General features: G+C 39.0%; 1 protein-coding gene across 7 annotated transcripts in view; it reads right to left on the bottom strand.

Annotated features, from left to right (window-relative positions):
- Window positions 1-22,225, bottom strand: part of LOC108150545 (acetylcholine receptor subunit alpha-like) — a 688,503-nt gene that overhangs the window by 297,428 nt on the left and 368,850 nt on the right. For all 7 annotated transcript variants that reach the window (XR_005977287.1, XM_041708510.1, XM_041708509.1 and 4 more), the window contains one exon: window positions 1,853-1,968. Coding sequence is in view for 6 of the 7 variants with exons in the window: in XM_041708510.1 (XP_041564444.1) it covers window positions 1,853-1,968 (116 nt within the window). In the remaining variant the exon portion in view is untranslated. The remainder of the gene's footprint in view (window positions 1-1,852; window positions 1,969-22,225) is intronic.

Genomic DNA, 22,225 nt, shown 5'->3' with positions numbered 1-22,225 from the left:
GAGAAAGAATCCTCTCCCGCTTTGGAGCCCCAGGAGGTTGATTTGCGACAACGGCACGCAATTCACCAGCCGAAGCTTCCGGGCGTTCTGCCGGAACAACGGTATTCAACTGGACTACCCCGTTTCGTACTACCCCAATAAAATCCGACGGAGCGCGCCAACCGTACTATCAAGACAATGATAGCACAATATGTGAATCAGGGTCATCGGACATGGGACCAGCTACTGCCCGAGATCTCCCTCGCCATCAACACCACCATCTTAGATAGCACGGGGTTTAGTCCTATTAGGCTATTCCGGCCTACCTAGTACAAGGTTGGGCGCCTAGGTTGGCAGGTGCCCTCTTCGATGCGATGCGCATCCGACTTACTAGGCAAGCTAGGTAACGTATTACTAGGCTAACTATTTGGGCACCTTTCAGAGACAACCACATTCAACAGATGGACACCCCGGATGGCCGTCTGCCCCCCGCTCTAGTCACATCCATCCAGGCCCAGGATCGCCGGCGCGTGCGATATCTTCGCCCCATAGACGGCGTTAAATTTCGCGTCAACGTGAACGCTCGGGGAGTGCGAAGGTTAGGGAGAATAAAAGAATGAATAAAAGGAAGATAAATTTGTGAAATTAAAACCCCAAGTGCTGGTAATAAAATTTAGTGAACTTCGCGGAGTGCTTTTTGGGGTTGGCCAGGCTGCCGTATTGCTTTTCCGAGGTTTGTTCTCTCTACGCAACGCGGACACCAAAGCTACCCACGTGCTTCTCCAGGTCGGGCACGTTTTCGTGTTGCGTTTCCGAGGTTTGTTTTCTCTACGGAATACGAACGCTTACCAGACCGGAGAAAAGTGCGGGAAACTACCGCCGACCTTTTCTACTCACGTCCAGGTTAGGGACAGGCTAATAAAATTTAGTGAATTTTGCGGAGGGGCTTTTCGGGTCAGTGATGCTTCTGAGTTGTGTTTCCGAGGTTTGTTTTCCCTACGCAACAAAAAATCTGTTGCCTGCCTTCGCCGATTTTACGGGTTGCGCTTGGCTTCGCCGATTAATATTGTTGCTTCTTGGGACTTGGGGCGACACCTTTTGGCCAACTCATATGCAATAAAATGAGCCCTCTTAGAAAATCTAACAGACCTCATTCGCTTCTCACTCACCCCTGGACCTGACCATAGTCCCACTGGGATCTTCCTTTTGGGCTCCTTTGCCGTGATACCTGTTGCTGCTGTTGGTGGATAATAGGAGAAATTCTCTCACTCTGGGAAAGTCTGACAATTCGCCCTGCTACCCCGAATAATCTAACCCTGCCAGGCCACCGATTCTTCTCAGCGAGCTATAGATGGTGCCACCGATTCTTACGTTGAATCTAAATGGCGTTGGACCATCTGCAGCTGCACCAAGCGCTACAAGTATTTTTAAAATATTCGAAGAGGTCAAATAAGTTGGTTAAAAAAAATTTTTGTTTTCAAGTTGACGTCCCACTCCACAGGCCTAAATCTCGCCGAATATTGGGTTTTTTTAATATTTTTTTTGTATAATTAAAAATTGTTAATAAAAACCATAGAAAAAATTGTATGTTAAAAATGTTTTTCATTTCTTTCTTATCTAAGAAAAAAATACTCAAAATTCAGGCTTGTAGACTAGAAGGGGGTAGAAGTCTTTAAGGTTCTAAAACAAAACAGTTTATCATTTTCGCAGTTGTCTCTGATACTAAGAAACGGACATTTTTGTTACTTTACTTGTTATTTCCTTAAGTTTTCTTTGTTTTATACACAAATAAGGCCAAAGAACCGCTTTTTTATACACTCTAGAGCTCGGTAAGGGTTACCGCCACTTCAGAGCTATCAACTAATTTATTTACCTTACTGCTGGCACTTCGAGAATATCCCATTCAACAGACATGTAAAATTCCGACAGGTCCACACCAACGTCGACCACGTTGCTGCCCTGCTGTTCATCCATGTGCCTCAAGTCAACCTTAAAGAAGAATAAAAATAGTATGCATCATTTTGAATCAGGTACGTAATGTTTAAAATTTGTATTCAAAATGCAAGTGCGTGTTTAACAAGTTAAAACAAAATCTAAAAATTAGAAAATTATTTACTATATAACCGATTTCAGGCCTCGCATATACGAGAATTCAAATAACATACAATAACTACTTTACAGATTTAAGCCAAATTCCACTAATTTCTATTTAAAAGTTAAAAAATATAAGTGTTTGAGTACAAAATGTGAGTTAAGATAAAAATAATACGTAAACAAATTTTATAAGGGTCTCGTCAATTTATTACGGAATGAGAAAGATACAAAAACATTTAACTGTGCTTTCAAAAAACCAATATTATTTATATTTTAAATGAAAAAATCATGTTTTTGCTCCACGCCGGACAAAAATCTTAAATGCCTTTTTGTAAAGTCTATTTTAACAGGTACATCGAAACTATAAAAGTGATTTTCGAACTTGGCTTAAACTTTCTTCATTGAAAAAACATCTAGCCCATTGTTCTTTAATTTAAAAAGCTTTTTTAGCAAACAAAAGAAACAGCACTTCGGACTTCAAATGGTTTACAAATTTAAATCAAAAAATCCCCCCGAGATCAAACCTTGTTTTGCCATTCAAAAAATTTTTTTACGGTACCATTTTGTTTTAAGTGTAAATAACGTTTTTCTCCTGTTTTCATGCAAATTTTAATTTTATCTTCAACTTTTATCTACAAGGTATAGCTCGACAAAGTTTGAATAAATTGCAAAAACTGAAGTTCCAACAACATAAATGAATTTTTGCAAAATAAGCCGACAAGGCCAGACTGTGTCCCGAACAAGGACATACACTCCACCCTGAACTATTCGCCAGGGTTTTGGTAGTTGCCTGAGTAAAGGCACATGACCAGCGAGATGGAAAGTCCAGAGGCTGGTCCTTCTACCGAAGCCTGGAAAGTCTCTAGATGACCCATCGTCATATGGGCCTATATGCCTTTTAGATGGCTCCGGCAAGGTCCTCGAGTACATCAAGACTGTAGAAGGTCATAGCGGCGGCAGGCGGCATACTTAGACCCAGTTCGGCTTCAGATGCTTCAGGTGCAGATAGCAGAATCGACTTGGCACGCACGGGATGGACGGGATGTGCCAAGGCGTATTGCATGATAGCAACGCTGGACATAAGGAATGCCTTTAACTCAGCCAGATGGTGCTGCTACTTCAGTGACAGGCTCCTGCACTTTGAAATCAGAATCACCCGCAAAGGTCCGTTCTAGCACCCCTTCTTTGGAACGCCATGTACGACGAAGTCTTTCAACTGGCGCTGCCAGCCAGGACCGAAGCAATTGGTTTCGCTTATGACATCGCAGTAGTCGTGGTGTAAATTAGCACCGCCTGGACGAGGAGGTGTGCGACTAAACCATTGACGTCATTCAGACATGGATGGACAGAAAAGGGCTTGAGTTAGCCCCATACAAAATGCAGGCTGTCGACAGCTTGCAGGCAAACAACGCTGAACCTGAATCTTAAAACTATAAGTGGGTCCTTTCTACAATGACCTACGAATTTTTGGATTAAGTAAATATTGGACACAATATGCTGAAGTTAAAAGGTCTTTTTTGGACCTCAAAAAACAATTGTTTGGCTCGAGCCAACGTCCTATTGTTTAAGTTTGACATGTTTTATCATTATCATTTTGAACTTTTCGATTTTAGACACTCTTTCGACCGGATTTATGTCAGCAGCAGGATTACATATTTTTGTGGACCCTCGGCGCACAGTGCCTAGTTCCGTTATTTCTCAATATTTTGGCAAAACAAAAATATTAAAATGAAGTTGAAAGCTTACCTTATTATGTGCAAAAATTTTTAAAACCTTCCAAAAAGTACTTTCTTTAAATAAAAATTTAAAAAATTAGTTTTTTTTTCGTGAGTAACAATAGTATAGAAAGACATACAGAATTAAAGGAATTAAATTTTTATCACGTATTTGGTCACACCTCTTTAATAATAAATATTTTAATCACTATAGTTTTAAATTTTTATACAATACGTAAATGAAAATATTAATGGTTCAAAAATAAAATAATTAATAAATCATTTTTTAAGTTAATTGACATATAATTCTGTAATTTAATGTTTGAATATTATTAAATTTTGTACCTCATTTATCAATTGACAGAATGTTTAAAACTGATTACGAATACAGGTATATGTAGGACTATGAGCTACCTAGAAAACTGTGCGCATATCTTTAAACACACCAGCCACTTGGGCCTAACACATTTACATATATAAGATGACCTTCTGCGAGCGCTCACATATTGTCTTTGAAGATAAGTGCTAAGACTGTTTTCCCACTTAAATGATAAACAAACCACTCCATTGGTCTAGCGATAGTTGTTGGATAATGAAGACGTCTTTTACTGCCAGTAAAAGACTTTTTATGAAAAGCTTTTTAAGCTTTGGAAGTATTATAGTCAGAGAACCAAAATCGTAGACATATATATTTATAGATATTTCAATAAAAGATGAATCCGACCACGATAGCTGCGACTCCACTGCCGGAAGCAGTTCCGTATATTTGCGGTAGCTGCGATTTTCAATAACACTAATTTTGTGTGCCGCCTAATAGAGATAGTCTGTTTTTCATACACGATGTGCTTATCGCAATTTTAGCGTGGGCCTTTTTCGCATGTATTAATATGAACACTATGCTTCCCAGTCGATAACACCACCACCAGTTTTATAATGAACAGAAAGCCCCTTTCAGGCTTTATCGGACCAATGAGCAAGCATAGCAAACAAAGGTCATAAAGCTCATTGCAGAAAGAGCAAAGGATAGCAACAACAATTAACTCCTCTATTAGGCAGGAATAGATAGAGATAGTACTGGATTGGAATGGATGGAAAAAAAAGTAACAACCAAAAAATCAAATCAGGCACAACGGTAAAGGTACTCCTCGATTTTGAACACATAGTGATACAGTTTTACATTAATTGGTATACAAGCTTTGAGATTTTACAAACAACAAATGATTTACCTTTGTCGCGGGAGAACATGATATCCATGTCGATATCTCGATCGTTCAGATCAATAGCTCACTGAACAACAGAAAACGAAAGCAACTCTGGATTATTACCTTTGGGTAAGATGCTTCTGCTCGCCTGGCTGAGACATTGGGCGTGACATTTGGCGACCGTGACGGGACGGGAAACCTGCATAAGTTCGCGTCCAAAGAAAAAAAGAGATAAGCTCCCATTCATCCAATTATTTGTTTCTCGCGTATTGCTGGAAGCTGTGTAGCATCTTCTGAGATCGACGAACTTGGTAAATGATCTTAAAATTTACAAAGCAAACATTAATGTGCGGACGCATCCCATGCTACATCTCTAACGTAACTTAGACACGTGCAGGTGATCTACCCCTTACCTTCCTGTTATCAACTTTTCACACACTTTGGCGAAACCACAAGTATAGATACAAGTTTAAACGTTTGTTACCCTTGCTACATATACACACATACACATATTTTCTCATTTCTTTTGCTTGCGCGTGTTTGCACATTTCCAAGTACACCGGTGTACAGGTTGCTACGGGTATTGACTAATATTTATTAATCGAATTTGGTATAAAAGTACAATTAAAGGAAGGCTGTTATTCTTGTTTCGTCGAATATGAAATTTTGGAAATACATGGGAACACCATTATATTAAAAATTCACAATTGACAATGTATCCGCAATTCGAGGATAATTTCTTTCCATTGGGAGTGCTTAGAAAACCAAGAACTCTCTCATGATCCACATTCTTCTATCAAAGGTCGACTTCGAAGAAAAGCAGGACTACGAGAAATAGGCAATGTGGGGTGATTTTTGCAATATTCTCAATCGCAGGCTTCGACATTTTGGAGGCTAGCGAACTGGAGGTGCGAATCCTCTAAGCGCGCAGAAGCCCACACAATCACAAGCTTCGAAAATTTGTTAAGCAGTGCAGACGCTTGAATACACAACCACACATGCGGCCATTATGTCGGCTGGTACAAGGGTATTACCCAGTTATCCATCCAGCACCGATGATCCGCGCTCTACTCGACTTCTGCTCGAAGTGAGTTTCATTAGAGGAAACTGCAAAGCGATTGCAGCTAAATTATATAAATGCCTGGCATCGTAACGTTTCTGGGCAGCAGCTCGTTTATCGTTGGTTGTAGTGGCTGCATCTGCTTTGAACTGTTTCAATTTTGCATCTACTGATCCTGCGTTCGTCATGGTAGGGGAGCTTTTTGACATATAACTTTACATGGTATTGATGCTTCACTGCACACTGGACTAGCAGGCCCGAGTTTTGGCCTAAAGTCCGTTTTTTTTTTTTGGGAAAATATTATATGGGGTCCTTTTTAATATACTTTAAGGAAATGTATGCCAACTTTTCACTGAATGGATTCTTTTGCATATTTTTAAAGATTAAATTTCACTCAAAATTGAGTAAAAAATAAAAAAATCTAGTGAAAGGAGATGAAGAATTAGCTGATCGAATTTCTTGGGAAGTCATCGCTGATTGCAACTGCATTTCTGATTTGTGATTTCTGATGTGAGCCTAAGATAAGTTGTCGCTTTTCAGCTGCTGTACCCAGAGTTAGCTTATGAGACTGCTGTGACGTGCAGACAAAACTAGCGCTAGTCCTATCTGAGTCCGGGCATCACTCCCTAGGGAGTGTTCGTGTGGTAAATTTTATCAAAAAAGTTGTTCTATAAAGATTTATAGTCAACTGTGACCTCGAGTTTTCCACTTTGACTTAAGTATACAAAAATACAAGGTCGCTAAAACCAACAACAATTTCATTGAAATTGATTAAAATGTGAAGTAATTAAACTTAGCTAGATTTCTTACTTATTCAAAAAATATCGAAAAAAAAATTTTAAAATATCATTCTTTTTTTCGTAATGGGATAATTTGCTTTAGAATTACTTTAAAATAAGTTATTTGATTAATTTGCTACCAAAATCACCCGCTAATTACGCGCGGTTTTGCCTTAGTTTTAAATATGAGCTTGATTTGAAAGAGGGCCAGTTTTGAATGTTTTATGCAGTCCACTGAAGCCCAATAGTATGCTGCATCTTCACATACTCATAAAATACATACTCAAAACATATAATAATGTGTCATAAGGCATTTTAAATATTTAAAAAATAAATAATTGCTTTTTAAAGTTTTGATGCTGCAGATGCAAAGAAGAAACAAAAAATAAATATAAATTTTTATTGGAACGATTATTTTAGTAATATCGGCAGCTAGAGCGCCAAAAGATAGCATTTTTAAAAGCTGATGAGTCTTAAACCAGTTTATATTTTTTAATGGTTTGAATTTTTTTTGATTTGTTTGTATCTTATTCCTAAATTATGTGTTAAAATTAATTGAATCCGTTTAGCATTTTTTTTCTAGAAATAAGATATCCAAAAATTAGAAATATTTTCGGACTTTGGATTTGATTAGCTATATCTATTAAAAATCGTTAAAATTTTATTATTAGTTTGTTGAAAAGATCAATCTTTTAAGAAGGTATTCTTCTTTATTTCAGCTTTCTAGCTGTAAATGGAGTTCCAATTCAAACAAATTTGGCGGTTCAAAGTCGGGGGTCACCAAATGAACAAATTCAAATAAATTCAGAATGCTGAAATAATTTTTTTGTTGCGTGCCGCAACTTCAAAACCAGTGGCAATAGTCACCGAAATAAGTAAAATACCAATTGGGCTGCCGATAAGTGAAAATGTCAAGAGTTCTTTTCGTACTGATTTTATTGAGTACAACTTGGGGTTTAGAGACATGTTCATGGGTCAAAAGGTTTTTACTTCGGTCTAATCTTGACTACAATCAGTTACATGGCTTAGCCTATCAAAACAATATAATATGGTCACAGATGTCTTAGGTAAAGCCTTATCTATTTATAATGACTCGGGCGCCACATCACAAAATCGGCTGTATCTCCAGAAATAGTTCAAATTTTGAAAAATTTTTAAAAGATCATATTTTCAAAACTCTAAACATTCAAAGTAGGCAAAAACATTTTTTTTTAATTTCTAAAGCAGAATACCAACCTATCTACTATAGATGAGATTTTAAATAGGATTGTGGGGGCAATGAGCAGTGGTTCCGCCAAGGGGCCATAAATCAATAAACACGATCATCAAATTAGTCGATTCCATGTACACAATTTGACTTTGCTGGAAATCTAACGGTACCTTCCAACAACAGAATTAAAATCATGAATACACTTTAATTTCCGAAGCACAGCGGTTCTTTGCTGAATTATTGCGAAGCAAAAGAGCATTTTAAATTGGTTTGGCTATTGTTCAAGTTCATAACTTAAAGTTGTTTTAATGGATTTTGAAGCTACAGGTATTTACTTTATCTAGTGTAATAAATGTGATAAATGTGTTAAGTTTAGCTGCGGAAAGTTGTGGACTTATTTGTTATCGACAATATACTAACATGACTTCAAATTTTTTTCAGGTTAAATTTGCCCAGGAAAGCTTCTGTGTCGTCTGTATGTTGTCTTCGTGATTATCTACAGTTTTCAGTTATCATATAATTGATTCTTATTTTTATACCCTTGCAGAGGGTATTATAATTTCAGTCAGAATTTTGCAATGCTGTGAAGGAGACGTTTCCGACCCTATAAAGCATATATATTCTTGATCAGTATCACTAGGAGAGTCGATCTAGCCATGTCCGTCTGTCCGTCCGTCTGTCCGTTCGTCTGTTAGTCTGTCCGTCTGTCCGTTCGTTTCTACGCAAACTAGTCTCTCAGTTTTAAAGCAATCTGCATGAAACTTTCCCAAAAGTTGTCTTTTATTGCAGATAGTATATAAGTCGGAACGAACCGGATCGGACAACTATAGCATATAGCTCCCATTGGAACAATCGGAAAAATTAATACAAAAAGATTATAACTTTGCTGTTTTATAATTTATTTTTACTTCTTCGACATATAGTATTGGTTAAATATTTCAGAATTACGGTTTAAATTTCATCAAAATCGGACAACTTTATCAAATAGCTCCCATAGAAATAATAATATACAAAAACATTTTTTTTTAAATGAAACTTTTTTATGTTGTAATTTTTTTTTATTCTTTTAGACTTCGTAATAATTTTATAGTTTAAATTAACGTTTTTAATTTTATTGACATCGGAAAACGATATTATATAGATGCCATATAAACTATCGATTATTTAATCTGAAAATTATCATAGCTTCAAAGTTTTTAAACATATGTAGGGTTCGGGGTAATAACAATTAACAAAAACGTAGCCCGCATGTCAATTCGGATAAGCCCAGGCAGGAATGTAGAGAAGACGTCGCTCACTTGATTTTGGGAACCATAAGCAACCACCAGTATTTGGTCAGCAGTATTAATTTCAACTTTCAATATCGGCACGTGCATAAACTGTACCCCAAAAGCCAGAGAGGATGTAGACCACGCGCTCTTACAAGAAGAACAGAGCCTATTGTTAAAACAAAGTCGTTCAAACTGCAAGGGTAATTATTTGTGCTAATTGAAATGTGCGAGTGAACCTCACAATGTGTCTATGTATGTATGTAGAGCACGTTCATCGGAGGCCGGTCAGAAAGCACACGCGCTCGTCGCGGGCGCTTTTGCGCTTACATCTTTATAACGAATTACATATTTGTACATCACCGTGCCTGGCCGGCCGATATTTTGCTACGAAACTGGGAAATCTGTGCGTTGCTGCAGCCCACACACACCAACAAGTGACAACATAACCCCCATACCAGCAGAGCCCAGCTAAGGCTGCTGCAGGTTTGGGCGCTTGCAACCGCATCTTCGTAAACGCCGCATACGGAACTACGAGCGGAGCACAAGTGATACCTGGCCGAAACTTGGAGAAACGCTTACCGACACGTGGAGCCCTAACCTAGAAGGTAACAGACTTGTGCAACAGCCTTTCGGAAGTACCTGCGGATCATACCATTTCTGGGTGAAAATAACAGGCCTAAAGGAGGCCGGCGCAGCAAACCATCAAAGAGGGATTGCCACTACTAGCAGCATGTAGTCCGCTGCAGAGTACAACCGATGCAAGCACGCATACTCGCAAAAACAGCGCCTACACTGACAGACGTCGGCGATACCGATCGCCAATTAGAGAAGTCTTGTTGTTTTGATTTAGCTTGAAATTTTATATTTTTTGTTGTTGAAAATTAGTCATTTTTCTTATTAGCTGTTTCTTTTTATTTAGCATATAAATTAAGTGAATGCCAGATGCCACTACTAATAATCCCGTTTAAATTAAGATAACCACGCTCTTTGAGAAGTCCTAAAAATCACCTGCATCTTCGATGGGCCCAGCGAATCGGCAGCGGAAAATATGTGCGTAAGTTTTTATTAACGACAACAGTAGCTATACATATATATATCTAAGAATAATTTGATTTAACCGGGATGTGTTAAGAAAGGGCATAACCAAGAGCTTCATTAAATTTATCAAGTAAAATCATGAATTATTAGAATATGTTTGAACAAAATATATTTAAGAAGCTTAGATCGAAAAGAAGAAGAACATGAATTATTAGAATGTAAGTTCAGAAACTGAAAGGAAACAAAGGAACAAAGAATGAGTATGAAGAATTTATGTAAATTATCTTGGATTTTGTTACCGTTTAATATGAGCGAATAATTTGTAGAAATACGGTCAGTTGCTAGTACAGCGATGCTGTTGTCAACCTTCTCGAATATGATTTATCTACAATAAAGCGTTTGCCAAGGGGTAACAGCAAGCAATTTCTACTGTTACTAAAGTTGGGAGGGTAGATTATGGGGGCAAACTACACCTAAGCCACCCACATTGCTGGTATTCTTCTCTTATTATATATTCTTTCGGGTCCGTCTGTGTCGTCCGATATCTACAATATTTTGACCGATCATTAAAGTACAGATAGTGCACTTAAAACTTTTCGTAGTATAACGGGTGTGATATATATATGATGAGGATGACCCACGCCATCCGACGAGCTTTGCACCGAGCCATACAAGAAGTGCACGAACACCGATCCGTCTATACGCTTGAAAACTACCAATATCTAGTGAACACCTACCTCTGGGATACTACACATATACGCAAGTAAATCATAATTTTAATGTTTTTAGGAATATTTAGTTTTTGAAATAGCTGCAAGGGTATATGAACTTCGGCTTGCCGAAGTTTGCTTCCTTTCTTGTTACTTTTTTGGTTTTATCAAAGGCATTTCAGAACATAAAAAAAATTTGAGAAACTAAAATTTTTTATATATTTTTTTTTTTTGTTTTGGTTGTCGTCCGATCCTTAGAAAGTCGCAACCATCTAACATGTAAACACCAAAGCTATGGCAATTCCGAAAGTTCATTTTCGTGGTAGAAATAGGTTATAACCGGCCGATCCTTATGCATTTTGTAGATCGGGTCAATTGACAAAAAATACAATCCATAAAACGACCCATTCCTCTTACTTAAAAAACGCAAAATTTATGGCATTTTCGATCGTTCATTCATATGGAAAGTATATGATATTGTCGTCCGATTTCTCCAATTTGTTTTAGTGTATAGTTATAATATTTTTCTAGATTTTTTCGTTTCATAACGATATCACATCTATAAGTAGTAATGTCCGCGGCTCCATACAAGCGGATCCACTGTGCAATGGGTGCTTCGATTCTTTTAAGACCTGAGTATATAAAACTTAATTTGTTAACCTTTTTAGCCAAATTTGATTTAATTGTGTAAACCAGTTGCCAAGGCCTTTTATAAAACCATGTAAGCCCAGGTAAGCATAGAAATATGTAAATAATTTGAAGATATGTTATTTTGTAGATTCACAAGGCACAAGATTACAGATAACAAGATAAGTAGTTGTAAGAATCTTATTTTTCCTTTATAAGCTAGAACTTATAAGTCAACATATGTTAACGTATTTCATTTAGATTATTCTAACATTTTAGTTCTTCGAAAAAAGAGACTCAGAGTTTTTTAATCAACACCTTAGAATCTGATTTGTGGCGAGCGCACGACCAGATAAAGCCTGCAATAATAACTAATAAAAGTATAATAAAATAACAAAGAGACTGACAACATTTTACAAGCTAAAATCTTGTCAACAAAAAATAAGCCAAACTGGCATGAATTCAGTATAGTACCATATAAAAAATCATACAAACAAGTTTTCCGAATCTTGATAATTGATTCGGAAAACTCGTTGAAGCTCAGGCAGGTCTGACGAAAGAAATTAAGGCAGGTCGTAAAAAAAAGCGGCCGTTCGAAAAAAGTCTCTGCCGTTGACAGCAGAACTTTTTGATTATTAGAAGAAGAAATAAAAAATAAGTGTCTCAGTTAAGACTATACTAGGTATTGGACGAAGGAAAAAAAATAAGTGAAAGTTTTATTGTTGACAGATATTAAAAAAAAAATGCTTATGTAGTTAAAAATTTGTAAAGTTTATTTTTTAATTGCTGTAACTGATAAAAATTGTTCGTTCAAGACTTTGTAAATTATGTCTCGAAGACCTGAGCAAAATTTAATTAAGATTGGTAGAGTAGTTCGCGAGAAATCTTGACAACCGACACAGAAACAGCTTTAAAAGTTTTAAGTGACAATAAAAGACATTTCAAAGCTGTATCTCCAAAACTATCACTCGGACCAACTTGAAAATTCAAAACAGTATTCTAGAGATATTATAGAGTTTTATAAAACAATAAAAACCAAAATAAAATGATAAAAAAAGTTATTTCTAAGGCCAAGGTATTAAACAGAAGTTGGTCCGAAAAAGTTGGCAGAGGTGATTCACAAAAATGTCATATATTCAAAGATTATTGAGAGAAAACCAATCAGGAATTCAGTAAGCTTATATATATAAGCTTATATATATAGTTCCACAAAAGATATGAGAATAACATATCTTTCGACGAAACTGTCGAAGAATTAGAATATAATGTTAAAAACATTTTAAACATCCTAGACGAAAGGATGTAAGCACAGAAAATAATAATGGAGCATTGGTAAAGAAAGTTTGATGACCTGTACCAAAAGTACATGTTCCCAACTTACTGGAGAAGAAAAAGCACAACTCTTAACTTTAATTATTTAAAAACCTTCGAGAGCCAAAGGCGAAGGAAAGAGTATGGTCGCTCACTGGCGAAATTATAATGCCGCTTGGAAACTATTATCCAAGCGGTATGACAACAAGTAAAAAAAAATCTCTCCTCAGCTGAATCGTTTGATCGAACTACTTAAATTAAGCATTTAGTGTTATCGACACTTGCAAAAATGTTTGACTCTTAGGCTGGTTGTCTCAAGTGTCATTAATAGGAAAATTATTTATGCAAAAGCTATGTTTGACAGAGCAAGAATGGGGTCAGAACTTGTCAGATTCTGACACCAATAAAATAAAATAAAAGGAAATGCTTTGAGTGATAATCTGCCAAGTGGGCCACCTAAAAGGTCGAAAGTCCTTTTTTTTTGGGTTTGGGGTTCACATCAACAACAAAAAATAAATAATTTTTTTTTTAGTTTTGTTATCCAGATAACATTGTTGACAGTGTCAAACACCTTTCTGTGGTCCAGAAAGGTCCAGTTGACAATATCTGTTATCCCAATCATATCTCTGAACCCTGATTGTTCCTGACAAGGTGGGGTTGGGTTAGGTAAGGTTAGAGCAGCTATCAAATTATTGACACACTTAGACCTAGAAGGTCCATTGTGATACCGCGTGGATCTGTGTCCCCTTTCCTATATTATTGTGTACTGCCCTTACTGCAGCTGACTTATGAATTATTATTTTATTTCTGACAAAGTAATGAAATAATTTCTAAAGTCGGTTGAATTTGCATAGCCATGAGGTTCTCGAAAATCTTAGCTAGGAAATGAAGGATGGATATACGTCTGTATTCGTTTTAGGATTTTGGGAGGGGAAGAATTTTAGCTTTTTTCCAAAATTTTGGGATTGAGGATGTCATAAAAATTGTATTAACTCGAGCTTAAGCCATCTATTCCTTCAGCATTAGATTTATCTCTTAAAATACACTTCAATACAACACATTGGCTAACACACTAAACTAAACTAAAACTAAAACTGTTAGCACTGTTATGTTCCGCAAACGAATTTTGTTCTTCATATCTTGACTGAACCAAGGATTCCGTCTATGTTTAGATATCCTTTTTTGACAGAAACACATTAACTGGTGTAGTGTGCATACATACAGAGTACACACTGTACCATCGGCAACAATGTCAGCCAAATCTGTAGGACTAGCACTTTTTAAATGCAAACGTAGTTCGACCACAAACGCCATCAGCGACTGATAAGTTGCGCCAGCTTATTTCCACAGTTTGGCAACAGTAACAATTTCATCCATATATGCACATAACTTTCTTCTCTCTCTCTCTCTCTCTCTGAGCACCGCTCTCAGGGATAAACTAAAGCTAACACATAAGGGTGTTGCGTCGCTGCCGTCTTGACCGACAGCGCCGACTGCGCAGTATAGAATGTATAGGCCACTCACTCGAGAGACGACTGCCAGCCCAAAAAAATATAAATAAATAAAATCCTGACCTGCGTTGTGAACTATTTAAAATGCACGGACCATGACAGGATCAAGTGTAAAAAAGTCTAATTTAAAAGGCATATAGTGAAAAAAATAATTAAAATATATCAACCCAAAATATATCAACGAAACTCAAAAAAAAAAGGATTTCTCCCCTACCACAAAACAATCACATAGCAAAGTGCACATAATGAAATTATACTAGTAACAAAAAAACACAAGAAGGAAATCAAACTTCGGCAAGACCATACCCTTTCAGAAATTGCAAAAATTAAACATTCTTGAAAACTTTAAAATTATGATTTACTTGCGTATATGATTAAAAACGTTAAAGCTATGATGATTTGCAGCCATAGTTTCTATGTCAACCTTGATGATATCGTTATCCAATTTTAATAAAATTAAAAGCGTAATTCTGAACTCTCATATCCTTAATTAGTCAAAAAGAATTACAAAATAAAAAAGTTTAATTTAAAAAAAAAATGTTAATAATTTTATTGTTTTTATGTTATAGTCGTCCGATTTTGATGAAAATTACACCGTTATTCTGAAATATTTAAAATATAAAAAATAAAAAACATCAAGGTTATAATTTGTATCATATATTTTTTGCGATTGTTCCTATGGGAGCTATATGCTATAGTCGTTCGATCCGGCTCGTTCCGACTTATATACTACCTTCAATAGGAAGACAACTTTTGGGAAAGTTTCATGCAGATAGCTTTAAAACTGAGAGACTAGTTTTCGTAGAAACGGACGGACAGACGGACATGGCTAGATTGACTCTCCTAGTGATGCTTATATATATATATACTTTATAGGGTCGTGTTACGTCGGTGTATTAGTGCCCAGTCCATAGGACTTGGGCCGAGGGAGTTGCGTCCTGAGTAGGCACGCTGGTTGCCGGCTAAGCTCGCCAGATAGGGTGGGTTCTTTGGAAACCACTCCCTCCCCTACATAACGAGAATAAATTTATCGTGCCTTAGGAAAAATATAGAGATCGTTCAGTTCGTTTTGTCATTTGTCGTCGCTGCCCACAAGCTTCTCAAGTAGCTAGTTCGAGGGCTTGACCGAATTTCGATCGGCAGCGTGTGGCTGTTTTACCCTGCCCCTTCATACGTCCCGTATGCCGATGGATCGCCGCCGGCCACTGCAATGCGATCCCCTAGTGTCAATGTTGTCAGTCGAAAGTTATGTTATTGTTCTTAACCCGAGTTTTTCCATTTGCGCCAGCTCCCCCTTTTATAAACGTTTACCAAGACATTATTGAGTTCTGCTTCATATTACAATTTATTAAAAAAGATTTTTATTTAAAAAGGTGCACATTTAATTGACAAATATAAGAGTAAATTGGGGTGCCAAATTAATTGAATTGAGAAATATTCGGTATATAGTGTATGTAATATTTGTATTAACGTATAAAAAGAAACATTAAGCATGAATATATATATTTAAGAATAATATTTTGGGCTAATTTATAAAAATGATAATATGAATCTTACAGGACATTTAATGTATGAAGACTATATATATGTATATCTAAATGTTTAAATTGCACAAAGATCTAGGTATATACGCATATGTGTAAATATATATATATAAAAAGTTTGCTTGACAGTAAGTCAAACACAACTCACTTACCCCTTTTTATTTCCATCGACGAGAGCTCTCATTGTGGTATTCTGGGTTTGGAAAATTAATTATACACATATGCATAAATATATTTATATTAGTGCAATTCTCTTAGCATTATTAATAAGGTGTTGGATTAATTTATATAAAAAAAATTATGTTAATTGTCATTTCTTGGGCAATTGCGCGATGTTGGTCTTATTTCACGAACAGAGAAAAAAGTTATTCGCTTTATGGCGCTACGAATTGCGAGTAAGAGAAGAGTGAAAAACGGCACTCGCGACGGTTGACGGTAACACTTCTAGCTGAGGTTTCTTCTGTTGGTTCCAATTACAAATCAAAACTTTGGTCTTTTTCTTGTATTTAATTGCTGGTCCATTATGGATGGGTATTGTTTATTGTTTTGTCGAAAATTGAAATAATAATAATAATGATGTAGTTTTTATCTTTGCACGGGCTGATATATTAGTGCTGGCTCCTTTCTGGCCAATTGGCGGCGACAGCCATGATTTTCTCCAGCTCGTGTCCGTGGTCCCGACGTCTCTGTACAGATCGCTTGTAGATCCGGAGGAAGCTCAGAATCAACATAAAGATCAAGAGTCCAGTAATGAGGCACAAAACATTGTAGACTTTGGTTATGTCCTCCTTGTGGTCTACAATTTCAACGTTGTTCACCACGTTTGCCGTGTTGTCGGATGCTTTCGAGGTTGTAGATCCCATGATATATAAGTTATATTTCTATCGGGTTCTAAATTCGATCACTCGGATAGGTCCTCCGCGATTACTGTTTTTGCCAGTAGTGGACCTAACGCGGTTCCGCGGTCATTTCTTGTCTGATTCGCACTTATCTTGGACTCCGACTGCTCGATTCGCAATGATCTTTTTTACTCTGCCTTTGAACCTGAGGTGGGGCTCTTTTATACCGGTGGTTTTGCTTCCGGGTCATCTAAGTGTTCCCACTTAGGTACAGAATTTCCCCTTTTTCGGGCTTACTGTCCCACTTCTGGGTTCTGCTAGGTTTCATATTAATTGCTGCATACACCTATTGTCAGTTGCATTTTCGTATGAATTGCTTACTCTGACCAATTCGTTGCTGGTTACTGTATTGACCAACTTCGGTGTTTCGCCACCTGCAGTTCACAGTGTCTTCTGTCTCTGGTTACGGTATCTATTTCTTTCTGGTTTTATTTCTTACCCCGCTCCCGTAACACGCTCGAGGGTCGTCGATGCTGATTCAGCATGGAATGCACTCGCAAAAAAAAACTACGAGGAGCGATTGTAATTAGTCCGTTATTGCCCTAACGTGTGGCCTCGACCCATACCCTGGGATTTAGGAGTTTCATGCTCTTCCGACTGAGATATCCGGGCTATTATTATCATTAATTTTCAACCAAAAGAATAGAAAAAAAAGAAGTCAGGTGGAATATACATATATATTTTTATTTGTTTCCATTTATTTTATATTTATATATTTATTTATTTATTTTTTTTTTCTTTTCTTTTTACTCTGATAAACGCCGTCTTGCCGGGGTCGGCTCGTCGTCGTCTTCCTCCTCATCGTCGTCTTCCGCCACGGTGTAGATACGGTATTCGGGAGGCAGACTTTGCCTCCTCTGCCGCCGGCGAATTGCAAATCGGCTTTCTCGCCGGATCCGCTCGTTCTTTGCGTATATGTATTCGAACGTTGCTTCGAAGTGCGGAGTCTCGAGCCGTGCCTGGCGGTAGTCCTCCTCCCATATCCGCAGGTCCCGCTGTGTTGCGTCCCTCAACCGAATTAGTTCGTTGAGACGGTTGTAATCGGCGTTTATCCTTGCCGTGGTCTTCTCAATTTCCCACTGCGTTACTCGTAGTGTATCTTCTAGGTCCGTATCAAGCCAGGCGAGTCTTTCCCGCTCGTCCACCGCTATGTCTCTGCGGTCCCGAGCGTCAGCTTCTGAGGGGAGGGGTCTTCCCTCGGCCTCGCACCTTTCCAGATGCCTCTTCACGGCCTCCCTCGTGTTCTCAATGTCTTTCGTGAGGTCCATAGTTATTTATATAGTAAGAAATACTGGCTGCTCCGGAAAAATAACGATCCTCCTTTGCTGTGTAGTACAATTGCACTGATTGCTGTTGGTTTTCAACCAGTTTCAAGCAGCGAAAAGGTCTTTGGCATGGTATACTCCAATACTTTTTCCAGCTAAATTCCCTAATTCGTACAGCGACCCTCCCTTGCGTCCAAGTATGAGACACCGTACCCGATTGGGCCCTAGCTTTGCATTATACCCTTCCCTTCGGTTACTCTGCTTGTAGTTTTTTCGGTATACCACCTGACCTACTGCAAATTCAATTTCCTTACTGCGTGTATTGTACGTTCTTTCAGCTTTTTCGTGTGCCCGGGCTAACCCTTGCTTAACTACACTGCGTATGAATTCCATCTTATCCGCCAAGCATAGAGCTTGATCTGTTGCTGATAGGCCGCCGATACGTCTCATGATCGGATACGCACTTGCGTGTGTGACCATGTTGGTCCCAAACATTGCATAATATGGTTCCAGTCCCAAAGCTTCGTGATAGCCACTTCGTAGTGTACACGCGATTCGACTCAGGTGTGTGTCCCAATGCCGCTGGTCTTTGTCCGTAGCTGACCTGAGCATTTGTAGCACGGATCGGTTTACTCGTTCTGCTGCATTTGCTTGTGGCGAATAGAAGCCCGTTCGAACGTGTCGGATTCCATATTGGCTGACTAACTCGGCAAATGTTGACGACACAAATTGCTTACCGTTATCGGAGTGAATATATTCTGGCACTCCGAATTGATGAAAAATGTTTCTTTCAAGGAAGGTTACTACGGCTGTTGCGGTTGCTTTTCGCATTGCCTCTAGCCAGACGAATTTGGTGAAATGGTCCAGACACACAAAGATCACGGTGTTTCCGGATTTGGTACGGGGATATGGTCCCATGAAATCAATGTAAAGTCCTTGTCCTGGCCGCTCGGTTATTCGTTGTTTTCCCATCGGCGGTCGGCTGGATTTGTTCGTTGTTTTGCTGACTCTGCAAATTTCACAATTCTTAACAGTTCTTTGTACATCAACCGTCATTGCGGGCCAGTAATATAACTGCCTTAGTCGAGCTAAAGTTTTGTGTATGCCGCCATGTCCTGCCATTTGAGAATGGTGGGCCTGATGAACTAGGTCCTGCCGAAGTTCCTCTGGAACCCACAGTTTCCAAGCACGGTCCTCATTAATTATTTCGCCTGTTCGGAATCCTACCCGCTTATAAACGTATCCTTCGGACGTTTGGGTATCCGGAGTCTTTTCTGCGTGTTTTTCAACAGCTTGAGCCAATTCCTTGTATTCTTTCGACTGGAACGCTGCTGATTGTAGGTCTATGTTAATCTCTGCCGCATCCCTAAGTCCCGCTGTTACTTCATCCATATGTACCCTTGAAAGCGCATCTGGGACCACATTTTGTGACCCTTTCCGATGTTCGATTTCAAAATCAAAGGCCTGTAGTTTCAAACTCCACCTTGCTAGTCTGCCTGATAAATCTTTCTGGCCCATGAGCCACTTTAGACTAGCATGATCTGTTATGACCTTGAAAGGCATTCCTTCAACGTATGGGCGGAACTTTCTGATGCTCAATATTGCCGCTAGACATTCAAGTTCAGTGATGCTGTAGTTCCTTTGGGCTTTGTCCAGTTTCGAGGACATGTACGCGATAGGATGCTCGCCACCCTCTTCATCTGTCTGGAACAACACCCCTCCGACTCCGGTCGTCGATGCATCGCACTGAATCGTGAAAGGTTTTGAAAAATCCGGTGTTGTTAACACAGGTGCTGATACCAGGCTGGTCTTCAGTGCCTCAAAGGCTTTAATACCCTCTTCCTCGAGCTCATATTTCCTGACTCGGTCCTTTTTGAGGCTTTCATGAAGCGGTGCTGCCGTTTGAGCGTAGTTTTGTATAAAACGCCGGTACCACCCTGTCATTCCCAAAAATCTCCGCATCTGTTTAGCGGATATTGGCTGTGGGAATTCTTGAATAGCCTTTATCTTTGCTGGATCGGTTTTTATGCACCCCCCACCTACTACATACCCCAGGTATTTAGCTTGGCTGTAACAGAACTTACTTTTTGCCACATTGATTGTTAATTTTGCTCTCCTCAGGCAATCACTGACCTGTCGCAACATTTCCAAATGTTCTTCAAAAGTTGGAGAACAGACCAGTAAATCATCCAGGTATACGAAAACGAATTCTCTTAATGCTGCTGGAATTACTTTGTCCATCAGTCTGCACATGCGCTGGGCAGCATTACACAGACCGAACGGCATGACGGTAAATTGGTATAAAGGTCGTCCTGGCACTGTGAAAGCTGTTTTTTCTCTACTTTTTGCTTCCAGCGGTATTTGCCAAAATGCATCTTTTAGGTCGATAGCAGATATAAAGAACGTTTCTTGTAGACGACTTAGTAGCCCCTCTATGTGTGGTAACGGGTATGCGTCCTTTACAGTCCGGGCATTAACTTTGCGGGCGTCTAGGCAAAGGCGATTTTTGGGGCCCTTTTGTACTAGGGTCACAGGGGAACTCCAACTACTGTTACTTTCCTCTATTACCCCTAATTATATCATTCGGTCGAGTACCAGTTTCTGTTTTGCTGGTGAGATGGGATAATGCCTCTGCTTGATAGGTAAATTCTCCTGGGTAACCTCTATGACATGTTCTTCTGCTCGGTTTTCCCTAAGCCCATCTCCGTACAGGATGGGAAGGTGTTGACTACCTTTTTTAAGGGTGCTTTCCTGTTGTTCGGTAAGTTTGTGTGGGGTGTATGCAGTTTCGGGGCGTTCGGGATTCTCTTCTTCGGGCACTACTGTATCTAACTCCGCAACCTCTAATAGGCGTTTCCCCGGCAAAGGCAACTTAAATTCCTCCCAAAATTCTATTCCGAAATAAAAGTGTTGTTGTAGGGCGGGCACTATTAAAAATTCCAATTCTTTTGTTTCGCCTTCCCATTCTACCGGCAGAGTGATCATGCCTGTAACTTGAGTTTTCCCCCCACTGGCCGTTTGTACGTTTTGTCTGGTTAATCTTTGCATCTTATGCTGCCTCCGTTGTAAAAACAGCTCCGCTCCTTTGCCAATGCAGTTGGCACTTGCCCCTGTATCCAATAAGGCTACAATTTCTTCGCCGTCTACTTTTGTCTTGGCAAAAAGACGGTTGTCATTTTTCAGGCTGATGATAGACGCAACTAATTTTCTTTTAAGTTCCCGTGCCGTCTCCAGGGTCTGGTGCAGGTGTCGAAGTTTCTTATTGTTCCGGTTACTCCTTTCGTCTTCTTCCTCTTGTGCCGTATTAAAGATACGGGCGCGAGCCTCCTCGTACTCTGCCTTACGCTGATACCATGTCTTATGAGACGATATCTGTGCGGGGCTTGAGGTCGCCTCTTTTATTGTCTCGGGGTGTCGTTTTTCTGACCGGTCTTCCCCGGCTCTCCGATCAGACTTTTCCGTAAAAAAGAAGAGTGAGTAGAGTGATAAGAGTCGTTTTTACCACAATAATGACACTGCGTTGCATGGAACCGGGCTTGGCACCCTGTTCCGTCTACACTTTTACGGTGGCGATAAAAGTCCGCCGGCTTATTGCACGTGTAGCAAAGGTATGTATGAAACGGGGACGTGCATTCCCCTCCGGGTTCCGTTTCCATTGACTCCAAGGTTTTCTTGTCCAAGTTTTGACGAAATGGATTTCCTCTTGCTGGTTTTACCATTCCAGCTCCCTTCGGTGGCCGGTTGTTCTGAAAAGCCTCCACCTGGTAGTCATCGGCTTCATATCCTTCTTCCGATTCATTTATGATTTCGTTAACGTGCCGCGGGCGCGACCTCTTGTCCTTCAACCATTTTTCGACCCGTATTCCTTCCCTCTTAAACTCGGCTAATGTCGATATGCTTGACGCCAACAAAAAGGCTCCCATCTGTGAATTAAGGTTCTCCTTCAATATCTCCACCAGGTTGGATTCTGGAATCTTATTTCTTAGTTTAAACTGCAGATTGTGCATCGC

This window comes from Drosophila elegans, unplaced genomic scaffold (genome assembly GCF_018152505.1).
Source record: "Drosophila elegans isolate 14027-0461.03 unplaced genomic scaffold, ASM1815250v1 contig_208, whole genome shotgun sequence".
NCBI lineage: Eukaryota > Metazoa > Arthropoda > Insecta > Diptera > Drosophilidae > Drosophila > Drosophila elegans.
The sequence above is the reverse complement of the archived record's forward strand: the minus strand, read 5'-3'. Positions and strand labels throughout refer to the sequence as shown.